This window comes from Apis mellifera, linkage group LG7, assembly GCF_003254395.2.
Source record: "Apis mellifera strain DH4 linkage group LG7, Amel_HAv3.1, whole genome shotgun sequence".
Taxonomy (NCBI): domain Eukaryota; kingdom Metazoa; phylum Arthropoda; class Insecta; order Hymenoptera; family Apidae; genus Apis; species Apis mellifera.
The window spans coordinates 10,619,282-10,639,421 of record NC_037644.1 but is presented as its reverse complement, the minus strand read 5'-3'; the positions used below and the strand labels follow the sequence as shown (position 1 = coordinate 10,639,421).

The window sequence follows — 20,140 nt, the reverse complement described above, 5'->3', positions numbered from 1 at the left end:
TTACTCGTTATATTTTATGATTTTTATAAATTAATTTTTTAAAGAAAAATTATTTTTTTTAATTAAGTTTAAAAAAATTAATTATGATTTATTGTTATATTATATTATTATATGTTTCAATGTCTGTCAATTGTCTTAATTGGAATTCCGTTTGTATCTATTGTATACATATCGCGTTGATATACAAGTTAATTATCTTTATCCGACGATGAATTATATCTGTGCATATAATCATCGAGAAGTATTCAAATTGTACAGAAAAGTACAATTGTCGCACATATTCAATTGTAAGTAAATATTCAATTGGATAAGATTTTGTTGTTGTAAACTTTAAAAATTTTAGAAATGAAGAAAATAATTTTAATACTTTTAATATACTTAGTAGCATGTTTAATATTAAATTTAATTGTATGCGATAATTGTTGTGAAATTAATTCACAACAATTACCATATTATAAATTGATGAAATCTAACGCTCGTTCGGATCAGTTAATACTTTCGAGGACATTAATTAAAAATGTGAATGAATGTAGAAAATTTGCTTTGAACAAAAAAGCTTTGGCATTTAATTACGGCATAGAAATTAATGATGGTAAGATATCATAAAAAAATATATATATATGTATAACAATAGATAATAATATAGAAATGCATATTAAAAAATCATGTCTATTTATATAGAGTTCAATATTGGTATGCATAATAGAAATAAATCATTAAGGAAAACATGCCAAGCACTTGAGTGTCCTGAGATTTATAACTTTACTACACTTGTGCAAGATAAAAATTATAAATATTATAGCATGTATCCTAGTGTCATCCCAACTGGTAAACAATATAGAAAGTAAAAATATTCAAACTATATTTTTGATAAAAATTATTGTTAGAAATTATTTTTAGGTTCTAGTTTTACATTGGCTTGCATCCCTAGAACAGGAATATTTGCATTTTCAAGCAATAATTTAAATTACAGCCAAGCCCAGATATCTTGTCAAAAAATAAATGCATCACTTGCTCATATAATTAGCGAAGAACGTACCAATGGACTCGCAAAATATATTTCATTAGACACACCTACTTTTGTTGGACTTAGTAATTATAACAATGAAAAAATATGGGAAAACGAATTTGGTATTCTATTGATAATATTTTATAAATTTTATAAATTAAATTTATTTAATTATTCAAATTTTTATTTTTTTCATTTAAAGAGCATAATAAAATTAATAAAATATTTTATTAATTTATTTGTTGAGATATTCAAAAATTATAATATATTTAAGTAAATTTTCTTCATAAATTTTAGAAGTTAAAAATAATTAATAAAAAAATTATATAATTTTAGGTGAATCACTTTCGTGTTTTAATTATAGAGCATGGGGAAGAGGACAACCATCTCATTTGATAGGGTGTGTTACACTTATATCATCTAAATTCGGACCTTTTTGGAAAATTGTGCCTTGTGATAGCATCTTAACTTTTATCTGCGAAATTTCACCAATATATCGATATTTACATAATTAAAAAATTAAATGCTTTTAATTTATAAATTCAAATGTACTATTATTACTTATATTATTAAACAATATTTAAAATAAATATTTTGCAGCAATAAAAAATTCAATTATTAAATTATTTATAATATTATAATTATAATATAAATATGAATATATAAATAAAGAAAAAATAAATATTATTTTTTATTTTATTATTGAAATATAAAATCATATAATAAAAAGGATAAATTGATGCATTAAGAACACAAATATTAATTATATACAGAAGTTTAATATAGTTACAAGTATCTTTTTCATTGTTAACAGAAAAAAATTTATCCAAAAAATTATTTACATTTGAATTAATTTGAATTTATGGTCCATAAAAAAGAAAAAATACAATTTTCACTCTTTGATTATATACAATTCTACAACTATACTTTTAAAAATTGTGTTTCTTTCCATTATTTATTTATTATCTATCATATGCTTTTTAAATTGATTGCTTAATACATAAAACCAGCTACTAAGCTGTATCAATATTTTGTTTAGTATTTTAGTAATAATATAATAACAATTTGATCATATTAATATTTCATTGCTTAATAACATTTAATATAATATATTATAATAAGCAAAAAATTAATTTTTAAGATTTTATGCAAATAATATACATTTGAAACAAATAGTAAATTATTTTGTTAAATATCAAAATTTTTCATAAATAAAAATTTGGAATATTATATTTTATTATTATTATTAAATTCTTCAAAAAAGTATATTTTTTTCATACAAAATTATATATGCACTAAGCAATGAAAATAAAATAATTTTCATTTATTTATTTCCATATATACAAACCAATTATTTTCAAATTATTAATTTAAATTTTAAAAATAAAATAACATGCAATATAATTTTATATACAAAATTATATTTATATTTTTATAATAATTTTAAATTTCCTCCATTTATATTTTTCAAATAAAAAATTCTTTTTAATATTAAAAATAATTGTATAATATATATATAATTAATTTGAGGCATTTGACTTGCATTTTATAAATGATGTTTTATAAATGATTTTTAATCTTTGATATAAATATATTTATAATCTATATCAAAGATTATTTACGTAATTAAATATTTTAAATATAAATGGAAATATTTTTTCAAAACAGAATAAATAATTAGTAGTAAATAATGCAAATATATGAGAAAAATTTATATAATTTTACTTATATAAAAATGTATGTTAATACCATATTTTATTCACAATGTCGTTGTTTTTTCAATTAATAATAATATTAAATAGTAAATAGTTTATAATATTCTAAAGGAAGACAAAGTATTTTATTAAAATTATGATATTCAAGTAATTAGAACATTACATTTGATCTAACTATATTTTAATTTTAATTTCATTATGAATTTGAATAAAATTGCTGTGTAAAAATAGTAAACTATAATTAATATTATATATGAAATTGAGAAATTTTTTGCTTTTACTTAGGACTATTATTGTCACATATTGTTAACTTGCAAACAGGTATGGAATTTAAATTTGCAAATAGAAATGCAATAATATTATTGATTCATAAAATGTAAACATATTACATAAAAATCTTATATTAATGCTTCAGCATTAATGTATAATATATAAAAGTATAAAAGGATTTATTATTGATATTCTTTTGTATGAAGTGATATCAATTATTGGACCTTTTTTAAATGCGGTCAATATGCTAAATTGTTATTAGATTAAATTGATTGTGCATAAAATTATAATGCAAATGTTTTTTTTGTTTAAAATATAAAGAAGGAGAAAAAATATGAAGTAAGAAGTAAAAACTAATGAATAAGAAGATATTTCTTTGACAATTATTTTTTAACTTATACAATTATTGAGATTAAATTTGACCAAACTATCAATTTAATATTATTTATTTTGCATTGTATGCATTTATTGCATTTATTCAACATAATAAGAAGTCAAAAATACTTAACATAATTTCTATATAACATATAAACATATACATTATCTCTATATGTACAAATATAGATATTGCAAAAAGAAATCTATAAGAAATTTTAAATATGATTAATGTAAAAATGTAATATTAATGTGTTTATTAAAGAAGTGTATACATCAAAAAAAGATTTTGAAATCTATTATGCAACAAATTTGTGCTTTCATTTTAAGTTTGGGGACGGATGCTACATAAAAGATACTTTCAAATAAGATCTATTTTAAGCATGATTCTTTAATAACATGTAGCATACTGATAATTGTAATACTATATATGAATATAGATATATTGCAATATTTGATTTACATATGAACTTTTTAAGGATCTTGTACTTGTGGTATAATTAGATTTTTTTAATTGAATGTATTATATTACTTTTATGAACAAATATAAATGCAATTAAATAGTATCAATTAAATGACATTTGACTATAATAATAATAATATTAATATTAAAAATAATAATAATAATAAAATAAAAATAAAAATAATAATAATAATATTAATAATAATAATAATAATAATAGTAATAATAATAATAATAATAATAATAGTAATAATAATAATAATAATTATGACAAATAAATTTGATGACAAAACAAACAAACAAATATAGTTACCAAAATTTAACAATTTCCAATATCTTTTTTCTTATTTGTAAAAAGAAAATATTTTATATTTTATAATTATTTCACTCCACTCAATTATAATTATATTTCATTTAAATAAGCTACATTCAGCTGAAATGTGTAAAAATTTATACAATATTAATATTCTACTTTATATATTACATTAAATATCATTCAAAATGTAATGATATAATTTTTAATTGAATTGTAAACTAAAATTATATAAATACATATCTTTAAGTAATAATAATGATATAATAATTTGAATGCATAATGTTTAAAATTTTATAAACATTAAATATTATTTAGAAAAACTTAGAAAAAATTTTATTGAAAGTTCTTTTATTAAAAGCTTTTTAATAAAAGAAAAAAATTATTTGAAATGAATTGAGAAAAAAAATGAAATCATTACTTTTTGAAAGATATACTTAATAACAATGACATTCATAGTGACAGTATTAGTTTCATTGGCCCTGGCACTTCAATCCTATAATCACTGCAATCTGTTTGTATCAGACTAGAATTTTTAAGCTGATATATATAGCAGCTAAATTGCAAATTACTATAGGAATTTATTATTTTCTTTAATTCATTTATATTAGATATTTACATATTCGCATATAGCTAACATATGATCTGAAATAATGTGATTATAATTGGCTTGCTATTTTTTTCTTTTTTAGATGAAAGATTAAGTATATTTCATCAAATACTGATATAAAAAATTAAATATTGTTTCGTTTGTATTTATTTCATATATCTTTAATAATATCATCCTATACTTTTGTTAAATTTTGTTTATTTAAAAAAATAAAAAGATTTGAAATATTCAACAGTTTCGTGATTATATGGAACAAAGTTATTAATATGTAATTTTTTAAAGTGAGCTTTAATGTATTTTTTCACTTTTTTATTTAGGATAAAAATTATTATTCATAGTTTGCTGCCTCATTTAGTCATATAATACGTGATGTAAAGTATCACAAATACTTATTATGTAGCACCATTCCAAGCTATTATATTAAACTTATTTCATTTGAAATAGGTACATTCAATACTTTTTTAATGTATTATTTCTTGAAACTCAATACTGTTAACGTTTTTATAACAGAATTATAAAATTATGCAAAGAAAAATTAAATACATTGGCACTTAAGTTATTTGATGAACTTAAGAATAGTTATTATTATGTTGTAATGCGAGGCAGCTTTTCAATAAAAATATAAAATGCATAGTCTCTATTTGTTTGTGTAATTTAGCAATTTAAGTACAAATATACTTCTATAATTACGAGATGTAATTTAAGGAAATATGTATATCAGAACAATATATTAATTTTTAAAACATGGAAATGCTTTAAAATAAATCTCTATATATGTTTATATCAGGTATTCATTACTAAAATATGTTGTAAGTTTATCTTAATTAAGTAATGAACTAATAATTTTTTAAAATTATAGGACAATTTGAAAAATGTATATTACATATATCTTAAAAACATTTAAATGCTACTAAAAATAAAATGAAAGTACTAAATAAAGTACTTACAATACAATAAAGTAAATTATCGTAAAAAAAAAAAAAAAAATTTTTTAAGTCAGGAATGATATATGGAATATTTTGTTTAGTCAAATAAATACTGTTACTACAATAGCGAAACAAATTAAAAATGCCGCTACTAAAACGAATAAATATAAGAAATTATACAGTAATTATAAACTATTTTTCCATATTGTTTATATGGAAAATGAAATTAAAATAGCAGCATTTTATATGGAAAAAACATACTGCAGAATTTATGAGTTGATTAATCTGGGCTGTTGATTGATGAAGATGCAACAGGTACAAATTGTTCCAAAATTTGGCCCATTGTTTGTTGTAACATTGCTTGTTTCTCTTCTAAGGCAACAACCTATTCATATAATTTGATTTAATTAATAACTATAATTTAAAAAAATATATAAAATATTATAAATTGATATATTCATATACAACAAATAATTTAATTTAGTTAGTTAACATATTAAATATCATGAGAATCACCAATGATTGTCCCACAACTTGTTAATGGGAAATTATTTCTAATAATATAAAATATAATTATATTTCAATTATTATGTAAGTTCAATTTAATGTTGTAAATAATATTTTATATATTATATATAATATTACATAACAATAAATTTATGATTATGAATTGCCTTGAGCAATTCATTGGGCAATAATATGAAGCAGCATTCAACATATTAATAATTTTATAGTTAATAATTTTAATACACTTACCCTCTCTAATAATTGATTATAAAGTGCAAATGGAACATAAGTAGGAGGCGTTCCAGGAGTAGTTGAAATTTGTTCAAGATGAGGAAATGAATCAGATTTCTGATTTTGACTTTTATCCTTCTGTTTACTTTCTTCGCTTTCTGCTTCTAATTTATTAATACAATCGGCGACATTCGTTGTCGTTAATACTCTGGATTAAAATTAAAAACATATGTTAATTTAAAAATATACTAAATCTATTAAAATATTCAAGTTTGATTTATTTATATTATATATGTTATATATTGTATTATTTAATATTGTAATATTATATTATATATACTTATTGTCTATTATTTTTTGCATTTAATTTAAAAAAAATGATTTTAACGATTATTATTTTACCGTGAACAAGGACGTTCTTTTTTTTCTTCAGATTTATCAACACGATCTACTGATACAATTTTTCTCCTTTCCAATTGATTTAATTTTAATTCTTCTACCTGGAAATAATAATATAAAAAATTATGAGTTTATATAATTAAAGAAATAATATCTATTATTATAATTATTATTATAAATCTATATGTAAATAAATTTATTAATAAAAATATAGAAATATAATATTGATAAATGTAGAAATAAAATATATTAAATTACCCAAGGAGCTCTTCTTCTTGCTTTTACAGCTAATCCTTCAGGTTCTTCTTCTCGTAATTGTTCTAACATAGTATCTGCATTACCATTTGCTAAACTATCTTCCTATATTATATAAGTAATATATATTATATATTATATATTTTAAGAAATACAAATATTTTAGATGGTGATTAATATATGTATTAGATATTAAACTAGTGCCAAAAACACTAACAGGTGTTGTAGTAATTGTTGGTCCGGCAGCGTGACGTCTTAAACGTTGTGAAGAAGGTGGTCGTCGGTGGGGTGCTTTAGCTCTAGAAGCTGTTAAATGCGAAAGCGGTGCTCCTTCTCCTCGTTCTACCCCATCTAACTCTTCACCCAAAGCTATATTTGTATTTCCATTACCATTATTAGTTCCTGCATCACCTACGAGACGTTTTAAATTCGATGTAGCTGAATATCCTATATTTTTCCTTTCTCCACTACTTCCTCCAATTCCTGAAGAAGTTGATGTTGTAGAAGATACGCCTGTTGATATTGTTTTTTTAATTATATCTATGGTAAAAATAATCTCACCAGTTAAAAAAAAAATAAATATCTTACATATGATTTTCATAATAAAAATTTTCATAATTTTAGATTAGTTAAAACAAGAGATCAAATACCTGTAGGTACATCTTTTACATCCAAAGTTTTTTTAATGTGTGTTTTTCCATTCTTCTTTACCTGATGAGAATGTTTTGAAACAGACTTAATAGGAGCTTTAAGTTTTTGTTCATGATCTTGGTGATCAGGTAGAACATTTAATACTTCAACAAAATTATCAGGAAATAAACCTACTTGACCATTTAATTCTCCTACCCACCAACCCTACAAGTAATTTCATATTTATGACAAATATACTCATTTAATTCATAACAAATGCATATAAATTATATTTAAACAATACCTTATCAGAGGCATTTGTAGATAGAAGAGTTATTATATCTCCTTCATTTAATGTTAATTCATCTACATTAACAGCTTCATAAGGAAAAAGTACTTTGCACAATTTTCTACTCTCTTGATCTTTGTGTTTGTCAGATTCTTCATAAACTGGAGGAGATACAAAATTTGAAGGAAAGACACCCACTCTACCTTTAAGCCTACCTCTCCACCATCCCTCTTCTATTTCACCCAAAAATTCTATAGAATCTTGTGGTACTAAAGTTAATTCATCTTTATTACAAGGTTCATAACTAAAAAGAACTTTACAAAATCGTCTTCTAGATCCTCCATTTTTTAAGGAAATATCTTCAGGTTTGGCATTAGCAGCTCCTTCACTTACTCCACTTCCTGTACTTCCAACTGTTCCACTTGAAATAGGTTCTAATACCTATATTTAAATAATATAACTATTATTTAATATATATAATTTATATAAGTATTTGTTTTATACTGAATATTTAAATAAATTTTATTTTTTATGTTATATTGATATCATAATTATAATTTCATAAATATTGAAAGAAAATTAAATACATAAAAAATTACATACTTTGACAAAGTTATCAGGAAACATGCCACGTTTATCTCTTAAAGTGCCTTCCCACCAACCACCTAACATCACTTTAATTTCTGTAATAATATCTCCCTTTTTCAAAGTTAATTCATCAGGTTCTTGTGCTTCATAGTTATATTCTACAATTGCCTCCATATTTTTATATTAACAATAACTTTTTAACACATGAATATCACAACCTTGTATCTGTAAAAAATATATAATTTATATTAGAAACATTTAAAATAATTATAATTTATATGTTATGTATAAATTGAACACGTAAATGATGAATAAATGACAACACGAAGATTTTAAATAAAGTCACTTTTCTCGAATAAAAATTTGATAGATTAATTTATTTACATGGGCAGTTCAGAATAAAATTTTTAATCGTTTTCCTTGTAGCGAGTTCGTATTATAAACGAACAAACTATTCTCCGCGAAAAAACAGATTGAACACAGAATGTAACATACGTATGAATTAAGACAAATTGCGCGTTTGTAAAAGTCATTTGTTCCTCATGCATCCTCCACCTTTCATGTCACTACACGTACTTATTATACTCATTTTATTATAATATCTAAGAAATATGACGTTGTAAACTGAAAATTTAGGCGTATCCCATATTCGGTTAACAGCTCAATATATCTGTCATCGCGGCCATTTTGGACTCCAAGCTCAAGTGAACTTCAAGATGCAATTTGTGTGTAAGGTGCGCATGCTAACCTATCGCTGACTCAAAGAACGCGCCAAACAATTCATGATTCATTTTTACTATATATGTGAAGTTCGTCAATGAATATTATTTTATGAGATGTTCAAGATTATACGAATACGTTGATAATCACAAAAGATATTGCTAATTGAATTATGATTATTACTTTATATGTAATTATCATTGAATTAAATACATACATAGTTTTAAAAGATGTAGGTTACCTACCGATAGTTATCACAGTTAGTATCAAACATTTATATATATTTTAAGAAAAACGTTCTTCTAGTTATGACTTATTGTTTAATTTCAAGCGGTTGATTCATACTTATCGAGTACCTCCTATAATAAAGACTCTCACGTATTGAATATGCGCAGAGCATACAAAGTTTTCTATATACCTAACGTTTTGAGCGATTCTTAATGAGGTCAATTTATAAAACATTTTATAGTAATATTATTTGATACATCACATAAAAATCTGATTTCAATTAAATTTTTTAATAATTAATATTATAAGAAAATATTAAATATAATATTTGATAATGATAATTGAGAAAATTTATTATTATTAATAAAATGTATATATTTTATTTATAGCATAGTTTATAGAATTAAACATCAAATTATTCAAACAAAATGTATAGAATATTCTTATATTGTTAATATATAATATGTATGTGTAATGATAAAAAAGCTGTTAATTTTATAATTAAATTATATTTATTATATTTATTTTATTATATTTTTTAATATATTATGTAAAAAAAATCATTATATGAATCCTAGAACTATTTATATACGTGTAGTTTACATTACCTTGAGTTTGATAAGATTCAAATAAATATTGTGTTATTATCACTATCGTATGAGAATTGTAAATAATTGACTAAATATCTTACTATAAAATTGATTAAATTTTATAGTAATTGATTAAAAAATGTATAAGTAAAATTTACGCGGTTTATTAAATATTTGCAATATAAACGAAATACAATTGAAAATTAATCAAACATAAAAGTCCATATAAGTGAAATGTTATCATTGTGACTTTATCGTACGATTCAACGAATATTATCAATATTGATGAATACTATCTTATATAATTCTCATATAAATTCTCAATAATCGTACACATAATCGGTTATTTTATATTTAACAATTTAACTATTTTTAATAATGCACTCCATCAATATACAATTTTGCTAAATAAATGCAAATTGCATTAAAAATATGTATGTGTTCAATACAATAATATTATAATTATTATCAATATAAAATTGCAACATTATATTATAAATTGTATTGAATCTAAGATTTGCAAGAAGATATAATTTATTAATTTTGCGTTTACATATTATATATATAGGTTAATTTTTACCTGACAATTTCTTTTGATAATAGATTATGATTTCTCTAAATCCATGAATTTATTTTATGATTCGAAAAATAAAATATTTTTGTTTCAACCAATCTTCACTAGTCAGGTTAACTTTTAATATATTAATTAAAGTAGTTTCAAAAATCAAATATCTATCATGTTTTGTGATGTTACATAAATGTGTTTATACATAAGTACATATATTATCAATTTCTTTATATTCTTCTTTATCATTTTTAATACACAAGAACAAAATGAAATGAAAATCAATTAAAATGACAAACATTAAAAATTAAAAACTTAAAAAGGAATCTTGTAAGATAAATTATTTTATTATCTAATTATGTGAGTTTCTCTTTTTTTATTTTTTTTTATAAGATTGATATTATAAGATATCAAAAAAAAGAATATTTATATATAGTTTCTTATGATATTTTTCAAATTATCATAAGAAATTCAATTCTTATATAATTTATTTAAATATAGTATCAATTTTAAGAATTATGAACAATTTATCATTATGAGTATTAATGTAAACATATGATTTCTTATATGATTCCCTATATTATATATATATTCATGTACATAGTAGCTTTAGAAATATGAATCTTTCAAATTCTTCAGTGTGTGCATTGTTTCTTTGCATTAAGTTTTAAACAGAGGCACATAATTGAATATTTTTTCTCAAAATAGAAATTAAATTAAAATTCTCCATCAAAATAAAATATTATAACATCAATTTAATAAATTGATATATAAAGAAATTAAAAAAAAAAAAAAAGAAGAGATTAATAAAATAATTTTTAAAAAGAAAATAAAAATTTTATCTTAATGATTAATAAAATTTGAGGATAACAAAAGTAACGATTTTTGATTGATTAAAACAGATTTCTTTAAGAGTAATAAAACAATATTCTACAAAAGATCGAACAAATGAAACACAGCCGAACCATTAATTTAATCATCCGTTCATCCATGATCGAATTCAACGATAATATATAATGAGAATTCCTTTACATTCTTGATCGCTTATGCAATAAGGAAAATTAATTTTAACATACATGACAAATTTCTCATTAACATAGAAATTTGTGACAGTCTAAGACACGTTATTTCTTTCGATTTTTTATCCATAAAATAACGTACTTACAATTAATCTTAAATTTTCATCTTTTTCTATCTCTTGCTATATTCCTTTTCTCTCATAATTTCTTTTTTTTATTCTCTCTTCCTTTAATCGTTGATGGTTATAATGAAGGCTTTATTTCGTTCTTGTCAGCATAAACGAAGAGGAGGAATATATTGGTCTTACATCAAGCAATAATCGTATATCTATTTAACTACAGAAGTATTGTGCGATACTTGCAGTCAGTGATTAGTAATGAATCAATGCATCACTCTAAAATATATTATATAATTCTATTATTTGTATATACGAATATTTTCACTATATCGCGTAATAATACAATTCTGGTCTCAAACGATCTCGTATTTAATATTCATCCAGCATTATTCCTTCTCATCATTGTCTGCATGCGAACAAAAATGATCGACTACGATCAAAAATGCATTCGCATGTTCGAATGAAGCGATGATACACCTGACTTCTTGGTATCTTTTCATATATTATTTTAATTGTTAATTCTACGATCAAATCCGTCAGGTGTGTCCATAGTGATTATCAAAGCGCATTAATCAAAAATTGATATAGCGTGATTTTGCATATGATTTCATTGACGTATAGATAAACTTTGTATTAATAATATTAATATTTTGTACAAATGTTCAATCAATCGTAGAAATAAACATCGTTATAATTTCGACAATTATAATAATTAGTAAATATACATTTTACATTCCAAACAAATCAATTCAATCGATTTAATAATTTCTCCTTCTTAATTAAATTTATTTTAAATCTGATATTAGATTTAAATAGTAATTTTATGATAAAGAGAATTTTATTAATTATTATTTAATTTGGCATTATGTAATTATTATTTAAATTAAATGCTTAATAATAATTTAATTATAATTGAAGTAATTATATATCGATTGGATCAAATTTTCTTTAATTATGATAATCAAATATTTTAATTTTAATCATTAATCGTATTAAACATCACACTACGGTGATTTAAACTAACTATATAGTAATAAAGGCTACATTATATCTGTATGTCAACAAATTTCAATGCAGTTGAAATCACGCATTGCTTCTCCGATAGTGGAAAAGCGATGGTCCTCCGTTAATAGTTGGTAGTCTGTTTATCTTCTTGCACGTGTGCCGTAAATATAATATAGCAAATATGATTGCGCTTAAATGCTTTTCATGTGAATTATATATTCAAAGCAACAGAAAAATGTTGTATATCAACATCAATATCTGTTTTTTTTTTTTTTAGGCCTTATATGAACATTAAGTGAGTTTATCTAAATGTTTGTACTGCTCGTGTTATTCGATCGCTGCGTATATATATATATGATATTTATGTAAATTGATGTAAAATAATTATAAATCATAAAATTAAATAAATTTTTACATGTTTTTCCCGCACTGAACTTAATCGGCTATTTGTGTATTTTCATTGCCACGAAAAAACATGCTTGAGCTTCGAAATAACGATTTCTTGAAGGATCGGTGAGTTAGTTTAAGTGAAATTTACGAGTAAAAAATTATGTGCAAAATTATTGCTAACAAGCAAATCGTAACACGATATATTTTATAATACGATCGAGTTTTAAAATTTTATAAAATGTTTCTTGTACAGTTGCACCATTATTTCGCTGGTTTTTTTTTTACGAACGTTATACATCTATCATAAATTTATCAATGTGCTTCAGCCTCTTTAATTTATCAATAATTATTACAAAGCTTATTTGAAATTTTCTTTCACGTTTCTTTTCGTAAGGAACGATAATGGAACCCATGGAATATCGCCAGAATATTATTTTCTTTTTATCTAAACAGTCATACGTACAATTTCAATATTTATCACTTTCAAGTTATTCCCGACGATTTACAATAATGAATCACGTCAGGTGTTTGATCATGTGTATGTGCAAATACTATAACTCGAAATTACGAATAATTTCATTGCTTCATTGTAAATAGACATCTATCTGTATATAATATTAAAGTTAATTTAAATAACTGTTTCGATTAACGTGAAAAAATGAAATTTCAGCTTGTTAATACAATCACATTGAAATTGTCAAAACGTCAGCATTATACGTTTATACGTAAAGTACAAGTCTCTTTTTTTTCAGCAATAATGCTTAGCATATATAATATAATTGTGCTGTTGTTATGTATATATACGATTTGCATTGCTCTACTTAATTAATGCTCGTGTAATAATCGTACGTTGACACGCAAACGTGATAGGATACGTCCAATGAATTGTATCAATGTTGTTTCGTTCGATCGAAAATCATTAGAGAACGAAGGTGCAAAATTCACGACAATTTATTTTCATATTTGTTTCTTAGAATATTCGTGATCAGTGTCATTTTAGATAGTTATATCATAGACGTACACACGTAATATCTATTTTTCTACCCTTGTTTTCTCCTAGATGCCATTTATAATATTTCACAAATTCGTTCGCATTATACATGTATAGGGTAAACTCTGCTTAATTTTACGATACTTTTTCATTCATCTCTGATACGAAGTTAAAATTTAAAAATCGTATTTATATACATATAGTAATTAATTTATTATTATTTGAAGCATTAGTGATCGTTAATTATTGTATGCTATAAATATATCTTTCGATCACTTCAATCAGTCTCGATTTAATTTTCAAATAAAAATGAAAATAATTTAACTTAATATATTATTTAATATTAATTTAAATTAATATAAGTTTTGTTTATCGTTGATGTTTAAATTTAAATTTTATTGGGAAAAAATACAAAATTACTAATATTTCTGCTTAACTAACACTTCAGTAATTAAGTTTTCGTGTTAGAGTTAATATTATTTAAATTAATATTAATTTAATTATCACAAAATTATTAATTATTGAACGAAATTTCTTTATTTCTTGAAACAATTTTTTAAATATCCATTCCAAAAAAATTTAAAGGAAAAAATAAAATAGAAGTAAAAACGACTCATATAAAAAAAAAGCTATACATATTATAAATATTATAAATATTATAAAAGGAAAAATAATTCCAATGAATTAAATGTAATTTACCTGACATTCATTATCTATGCTAGAAATGTTAAATATTAAAATTAATTCTACGATGGATATCCAAGTCATTCTGAAAACAACTTATAACAATATAAATATAAATATAAATTTATAACTTAATAATAAAATCTATATATAATAACATAATAATAATATAATAAATGATTAAGAACGATTTATAAATATATAATTTAATATAATTTAATATTACATTTTTTAAAATTAAAAATATACTTAATAAATATCTGTTAATCTATTAGCTCGGCTATTAGCAATTGTTAGAAAAATTCTAAAATTATCATCGACTTACCAGAGTTTACCCCATATTTACACATAGAAATGACGCACTTTCTCCTTACTTATTTTTTTCTTGTGCGCAATCGCGAAAGATAAAATCTTGTTCGCAATGAATACTTCGTATTTACTAATAAGTCGAAGCACGTCTCAATTCTCATAATTTATAGAAACTAACATGCATTTGTGCATCTCCAAGATTCACCGGGGGTAACAGAGACTGAGACTGAGACGTGAGACGGTGATTGCTTCATAACAATATTGTTGGCTCCTTCCCTTTCTGAAGCATCGAACAAACTAGCCTGAAATCAAAAATTGCATTTATCTTTAACAATATATATACATGTCAAAAAATCAAGCAAAAAAGTTAATTCAAGTTAATTTAATTTAATTTTTATAATTAATAAGCATTTGATCGTATTGATGCACTTTGATAAATTAATTTTTTTTAATATTTAGAAACTTCGAAGTACACATATATATAGTTTAAAAAGTATTTTTTTGATATCTCGAAAATTAGAATCGAAGAATGATTACGTGTATAGAAAAAAATTGTTTGTCATTTAAACAACAAATAATGTTTCTTAATATTTATTCGACGAGATAAGAATTTCTAATCATTTTTTATGAATCATCGATAAACCACACGACGTAAAACACGTTAATTCGTTTTAAAAATTACAATCGAATACGTTTCGCATGTTTCGATAAGAGATATATGCATGTATATTTAAGAGAGATAACGATATTACCCGGCGTCCTCGTTGTTCTCGTATTCTTCTAGCTAAAGTGAGAAAAGCTTCTTCAATATTTATGTTCTCTTTACAAGATACTTCGAAGAAAGGCATGTCAAAACTTTCAGCTATTTTCTGTCCCCTTTCCGCATCAACAGCCCTATTCGTAGTAACATCACATTTGTTTGCCGCCACTACTTTCACCACATCCGGAGAGGCATTCTGCAAAGAAAAAAAAAAAGAACAAAGAATTTTTGTTCAATCGAAATTCATGAATTTACGCTTTCATTTTTTTATTTTTATAGAATTTTTATCTTAAGAATAAATTTAATAAACGAAATATTATCTCGTATTCTTACTTCTTGAATATTTCGTAGCCAGTAGGATAAATGATTGAAACTTTCTAAACTAGTGACGTCGTACATCAAAAGGATACCCATAGCACCACGATAATAAGCTGTCGTTAGCGCTCTAAATCGCTCTTGACCAGCAGTGTCCCTTAAGAAGTCGATAATATATTAATAATAGTAACAATTAATTATATATTAACAGTTAATACATGCAATGATCGTATTTTGCAGTAAATTATCATCATTATTATTATTAATATTATGTTATCAAGTATAGTATATTGTATTTGATATATTTGTATCAATATATGTACTCAATTAATTATACCGTTTGAATTTGTAATCCTTGGAAATAAATATTTTTAATCGATTCAAATTAAATATTAATGCATTCATATTATAAATATGTATATAATATAGATAGAAATACATATTGAAAACAACTTGTTCGATTTTCCATTTCTCCGATTTGCAAAATCGATTGTAGCACTATCTCCATGTTTATCATCGTGCTAGATATTTTAAAAAGATAACTACGTATATTGGAAAATTGTGAGTATTTAAATAGAAATATTTGCACAATGAATAATTACTTTGTAAAATAATAGAATTTTATTTATTATGGAGTATTTATTAATGGATTTTTTTAATATTTAAATATTCTAACTATATTAACTACATCTATTCTAACTACAGTGAATAGAATATTTTCAACTCAGAAACTTGTATTTTATTTACAGAATATGAAAATGCAAATGTTTAGATTGAAAATAATTTAATGTATAAGAATTTAATATTCATTTGTGAGAAGAATGAAAATAAAATATAAAGAAATCATAAATCCAAAATCAAAATAAATTTATTTACTTTGATCTAAATTAATTAAAAGTTAAAACTTAAATTAAAATCGACTGCATTAATAGAAAATTATTTCAAAATATCTTATATATTTATAATTACTTAAAAATATAAATATTAACACGTAATTCCATTTCATATTTATATAGTAAATAAAATATATAAAAATACAAAACTCACCAAATTTGAAGCTTAATTGGTGTTCCATCCAGATTAATTATTTTTTGTTTGAAATCGATACCTGTTGATTCATTATTCTTAAAAATCAGAAAACAAGACTTTTTTTTCAATAAATGTGTAACGTTTATTAATTAAACATTACGTATATAAAACTATTTACGCATAACGTAACGATAAGAAAAAAAATTCCTAAGATTTCGCGTTAATAATAATAAAAATAAAAAGAATAAACTTTAAAAATTTAATATCACATATTTTAACAATTCGATAAATTTAATTCTATTGTATAAATAAGAAATATTATTGAAATTATACTTAAGATTTCTATCGAGAGAAAATTTTCTTGCAATCAGCTGATCGATGACGTTAAACACATATTTCTTTAAAACATCACCATATGTTAGTAATTTTTTTCAATTAAAATTACTTCATTTGTTACTTTTTGTCTCTCATATTCAAGTATACATACATGTACATGAATTAGTGTTGTATCGTGTTTTCGAGCATAAAATCTTTTGAGGAAAAAGAATATCATGAAACAAAACATCATCAGACTTTCGTATAACAAAGATATACATTTAGTGAATGTAACTAGTGAATATAATAGTAATTTTCGGTAACAAGATTGTATCTAAAACAACAATATATGCTTGTCAACAAGTTACAGCTGAAGGATCGAAATAACATCAACGGTATAATTCGTCACGATTTCTTTTTTTCTTAAAATAAATTTATTTCAATTCTCGACGAATGTTCTCGTCAATTATATCAACGCGATTTCCATCAATAGCGATTATTCTATAAAACCGTTGTAAACAATTATTTACAACGATCCATCAGCTTATTAATTTTTAACTGTCAATATATCGAATACGAAACGCAATATTCGAGGATTTCGACGATGCGTCTCACCTATCGTTGATATGTAAGTATCGTAGTAACGTTCGTCACAATAACGGTGCACGATACAAGTTTTCCCAACGTTCGAGTCACCCAACACCAGAACCTTGTAAGTGGCTGCGAAATCCAGCGCCATGTTTGCTTTCGGAGCTTTTGAACTGTTGTTGGGTTGACAAGAGAGTCGTCGGCCGGCGGTTGTTCTTTGGATACTTTGGGGGTGGAGGATCGATTCGAAGCCTGCGCCTTTCTACGCGCCGCTAAAGCTGCTCTCACAATTGCAACTTTTCATCGATCATGCGCGGCAACATTCGACGCAAAAGAAAAAAAAAAAAAAAAAAAAAAAGAAATAAAGAAAAAAAAATATGCAATGGAAAAGTGCATATCGATAGTTTATTGCACAAAATATTGTACGTTTATTTGTACGTGTTTATTTAAATTCTTGTACTGATAAAATCTTTAATTTTAACAATTTTTGATGTTTCTTTGTTTTGTATAGAAAAATAATTTATTATAATAAATAAATAAGATTTAAAAAATTTTTTGTTAAAATTATACTTGTAATTTTTTGAATTTCTAAACTCATTTTTTCAAAAACATTAAAAGTGATAAGAATATATGAAATTTGTATTATATTTATAATTTTGGAATATAAAATTAAAGATTGTAAGAAACTGTGACAATCTTATGTTATGATTGAAAAAAATATTATTGTTTTTAATAATTATATATATACGTATATATATTTAATTTCATATTAGGAAAAAATACAATAAATAAGGAAGTAAAAAGAATAAAAGCAGAACATTTTTTTTGTATAATTTTATTTACATAATCCATAATTTCATCAAATAAAATATTAAATTTTACAATTTTTCATAACATTTTTGAAATATAATATATAAATTCTCTATTGATCATTCATAGAATATATTAAAAATAAAATAAACTAGAATTTTATCAATGCGCTTGAAAATCATTTAAACAAATAATATAAAGTATTAATTAGAAGTATCATTCAATATTAAGCGTCGTATTAATCTTCATAAATATTTGCCAAAATAAATAATATAAATACTGATAAGATATGCCAAAAGTAAATACTGATAAATTATTAATTACTACCTTTAGTAAAAGTTATTTTTAAGTATTAAAAAATCAATATTCTTAATTGAGAATTGTATAATTGAGAAAAAATCTAAAATAATAAATTTATAATTAAATTAATAAATCTCTCAATTGATACTAAAAATAAATAAATAAATAAATAAATAAAATTTTAAATTAAGTTATATTTAATAACACTATTTATATAATTTTATTATTAATTGAGAATATTAAAATTAAAAACTCTGAAATAGATTCAAATATTAGTTTGTTCTAGAAATACTGAATAGAAATACAAATATGACAAAACAAAAATATACTGATAAGTGATGAATTAAATTAAATTATTACATATTTATATTGTATTCGCAATATTTAATTTTAATCTATATAATTGATGAATTTATAAATATTATTAATATTTCATATTTTGTAATAAAACAATTTTTAAATTAATTGTTTCATTATTAGTGCCGTTAAAACTTTTAATATCCTGCTATTTCTATCTATAGAATTAATTCACACATATATAATATTGAGTCAACAATAGTAACGAAAATAATTCACATTGCATTTAGGCACTTTGTTGTAGCCTTATATGTTCATTATCAAGAACACTGCTCTTTAAGACTTTAATAATTATTTCATACGTTCTTGTCGCTTCATAATTTTCTCTTTAAAATTTTAACATATTTATACTTTTATTTTTAAGAAACGTTACGAACGTTATATATGATATGTTTCTTGTTCGTGTAATTTATATGTAGTTATTTTTTTTTTTTACAATTCGCAAATATACAATGTTTTAAACAAA

At 22.6% G+C, this 20,140-nt stretch overlaps 2 protein-coding genes across 3 annotated transcripts; one reads left to right on the top strand and one right to left on the bottom strand.

Moving 5' to 3' along the window:
- The first annotated feature begins 75 nt into the window (after positions 1 to 75).
- On the top strand, positions 76 to 1,589 carry LOC727418. Of its 2 annotated transcripts, none has more exons than XM_006565466.3 (4): positions 76 to 592; positions 682 to 828; positions 901 to 1,131; positions 1,374 to 1,531. In XM_006565466.3, the coding sequence occupies exons 1-4, from the start codon at positions 346 to 348 to the stop codon at positions 1,403 to 1,405; spliced, it is 657 nt and encodes a 218-aa protein (XP_006565529.2). In that variant the 5' UTR covers positions 76 to 345; the 3' UTR covers positions 1,406 to 1,531. The 2 variants fall into 2 exon arrangements, with proteins under 2 accessions (XP_006565529.2, XP_001123126.4); XM_001123126.5 differs by having other exon boundaries at positions 79 to 592; positions 1,346 to 1,589.
- Positions 1,590 to 4,962: 3,373 nt separating this feature from the next.
- On the bottom strand, positions 4,963 to 18,477 carry LOC409364 (CD2-associated protein). Its single transcript, XM_006565465.3, has 13 exons — positions 18,235 to 18,477; positions 17,323 to 17,383; positions 16,294 to 16,432; positions 15,953 to 16,156; positions 15,392 to 15,502; positions 8,596 to 8,754; positions 8,008 to 8,433; positions 7,724 to 7,928; positions 7,291 to 7,613; positions 7,077 to 7,178; positions 6,822 to 6,919; positions 6,438 to 6,627; positions 4,963 to 6,066 (listed from the first exon to the last, which is right to left on the bottom strand). Exons 1-13 carry the CDS (start codon positions 18,356 to 18,358, stop codon positions 5,962 to 5,964), a joined length of 2,247 nt encoding a protein of 748 aa, XP_006565528.1. The 5' UTR covers positions 18,359 to 18,477; the 3' UTR covers positions 4,963 to 5,961.
- Positions 18,478 to 20,140: the final 1,663 nt, after the last annotated feature.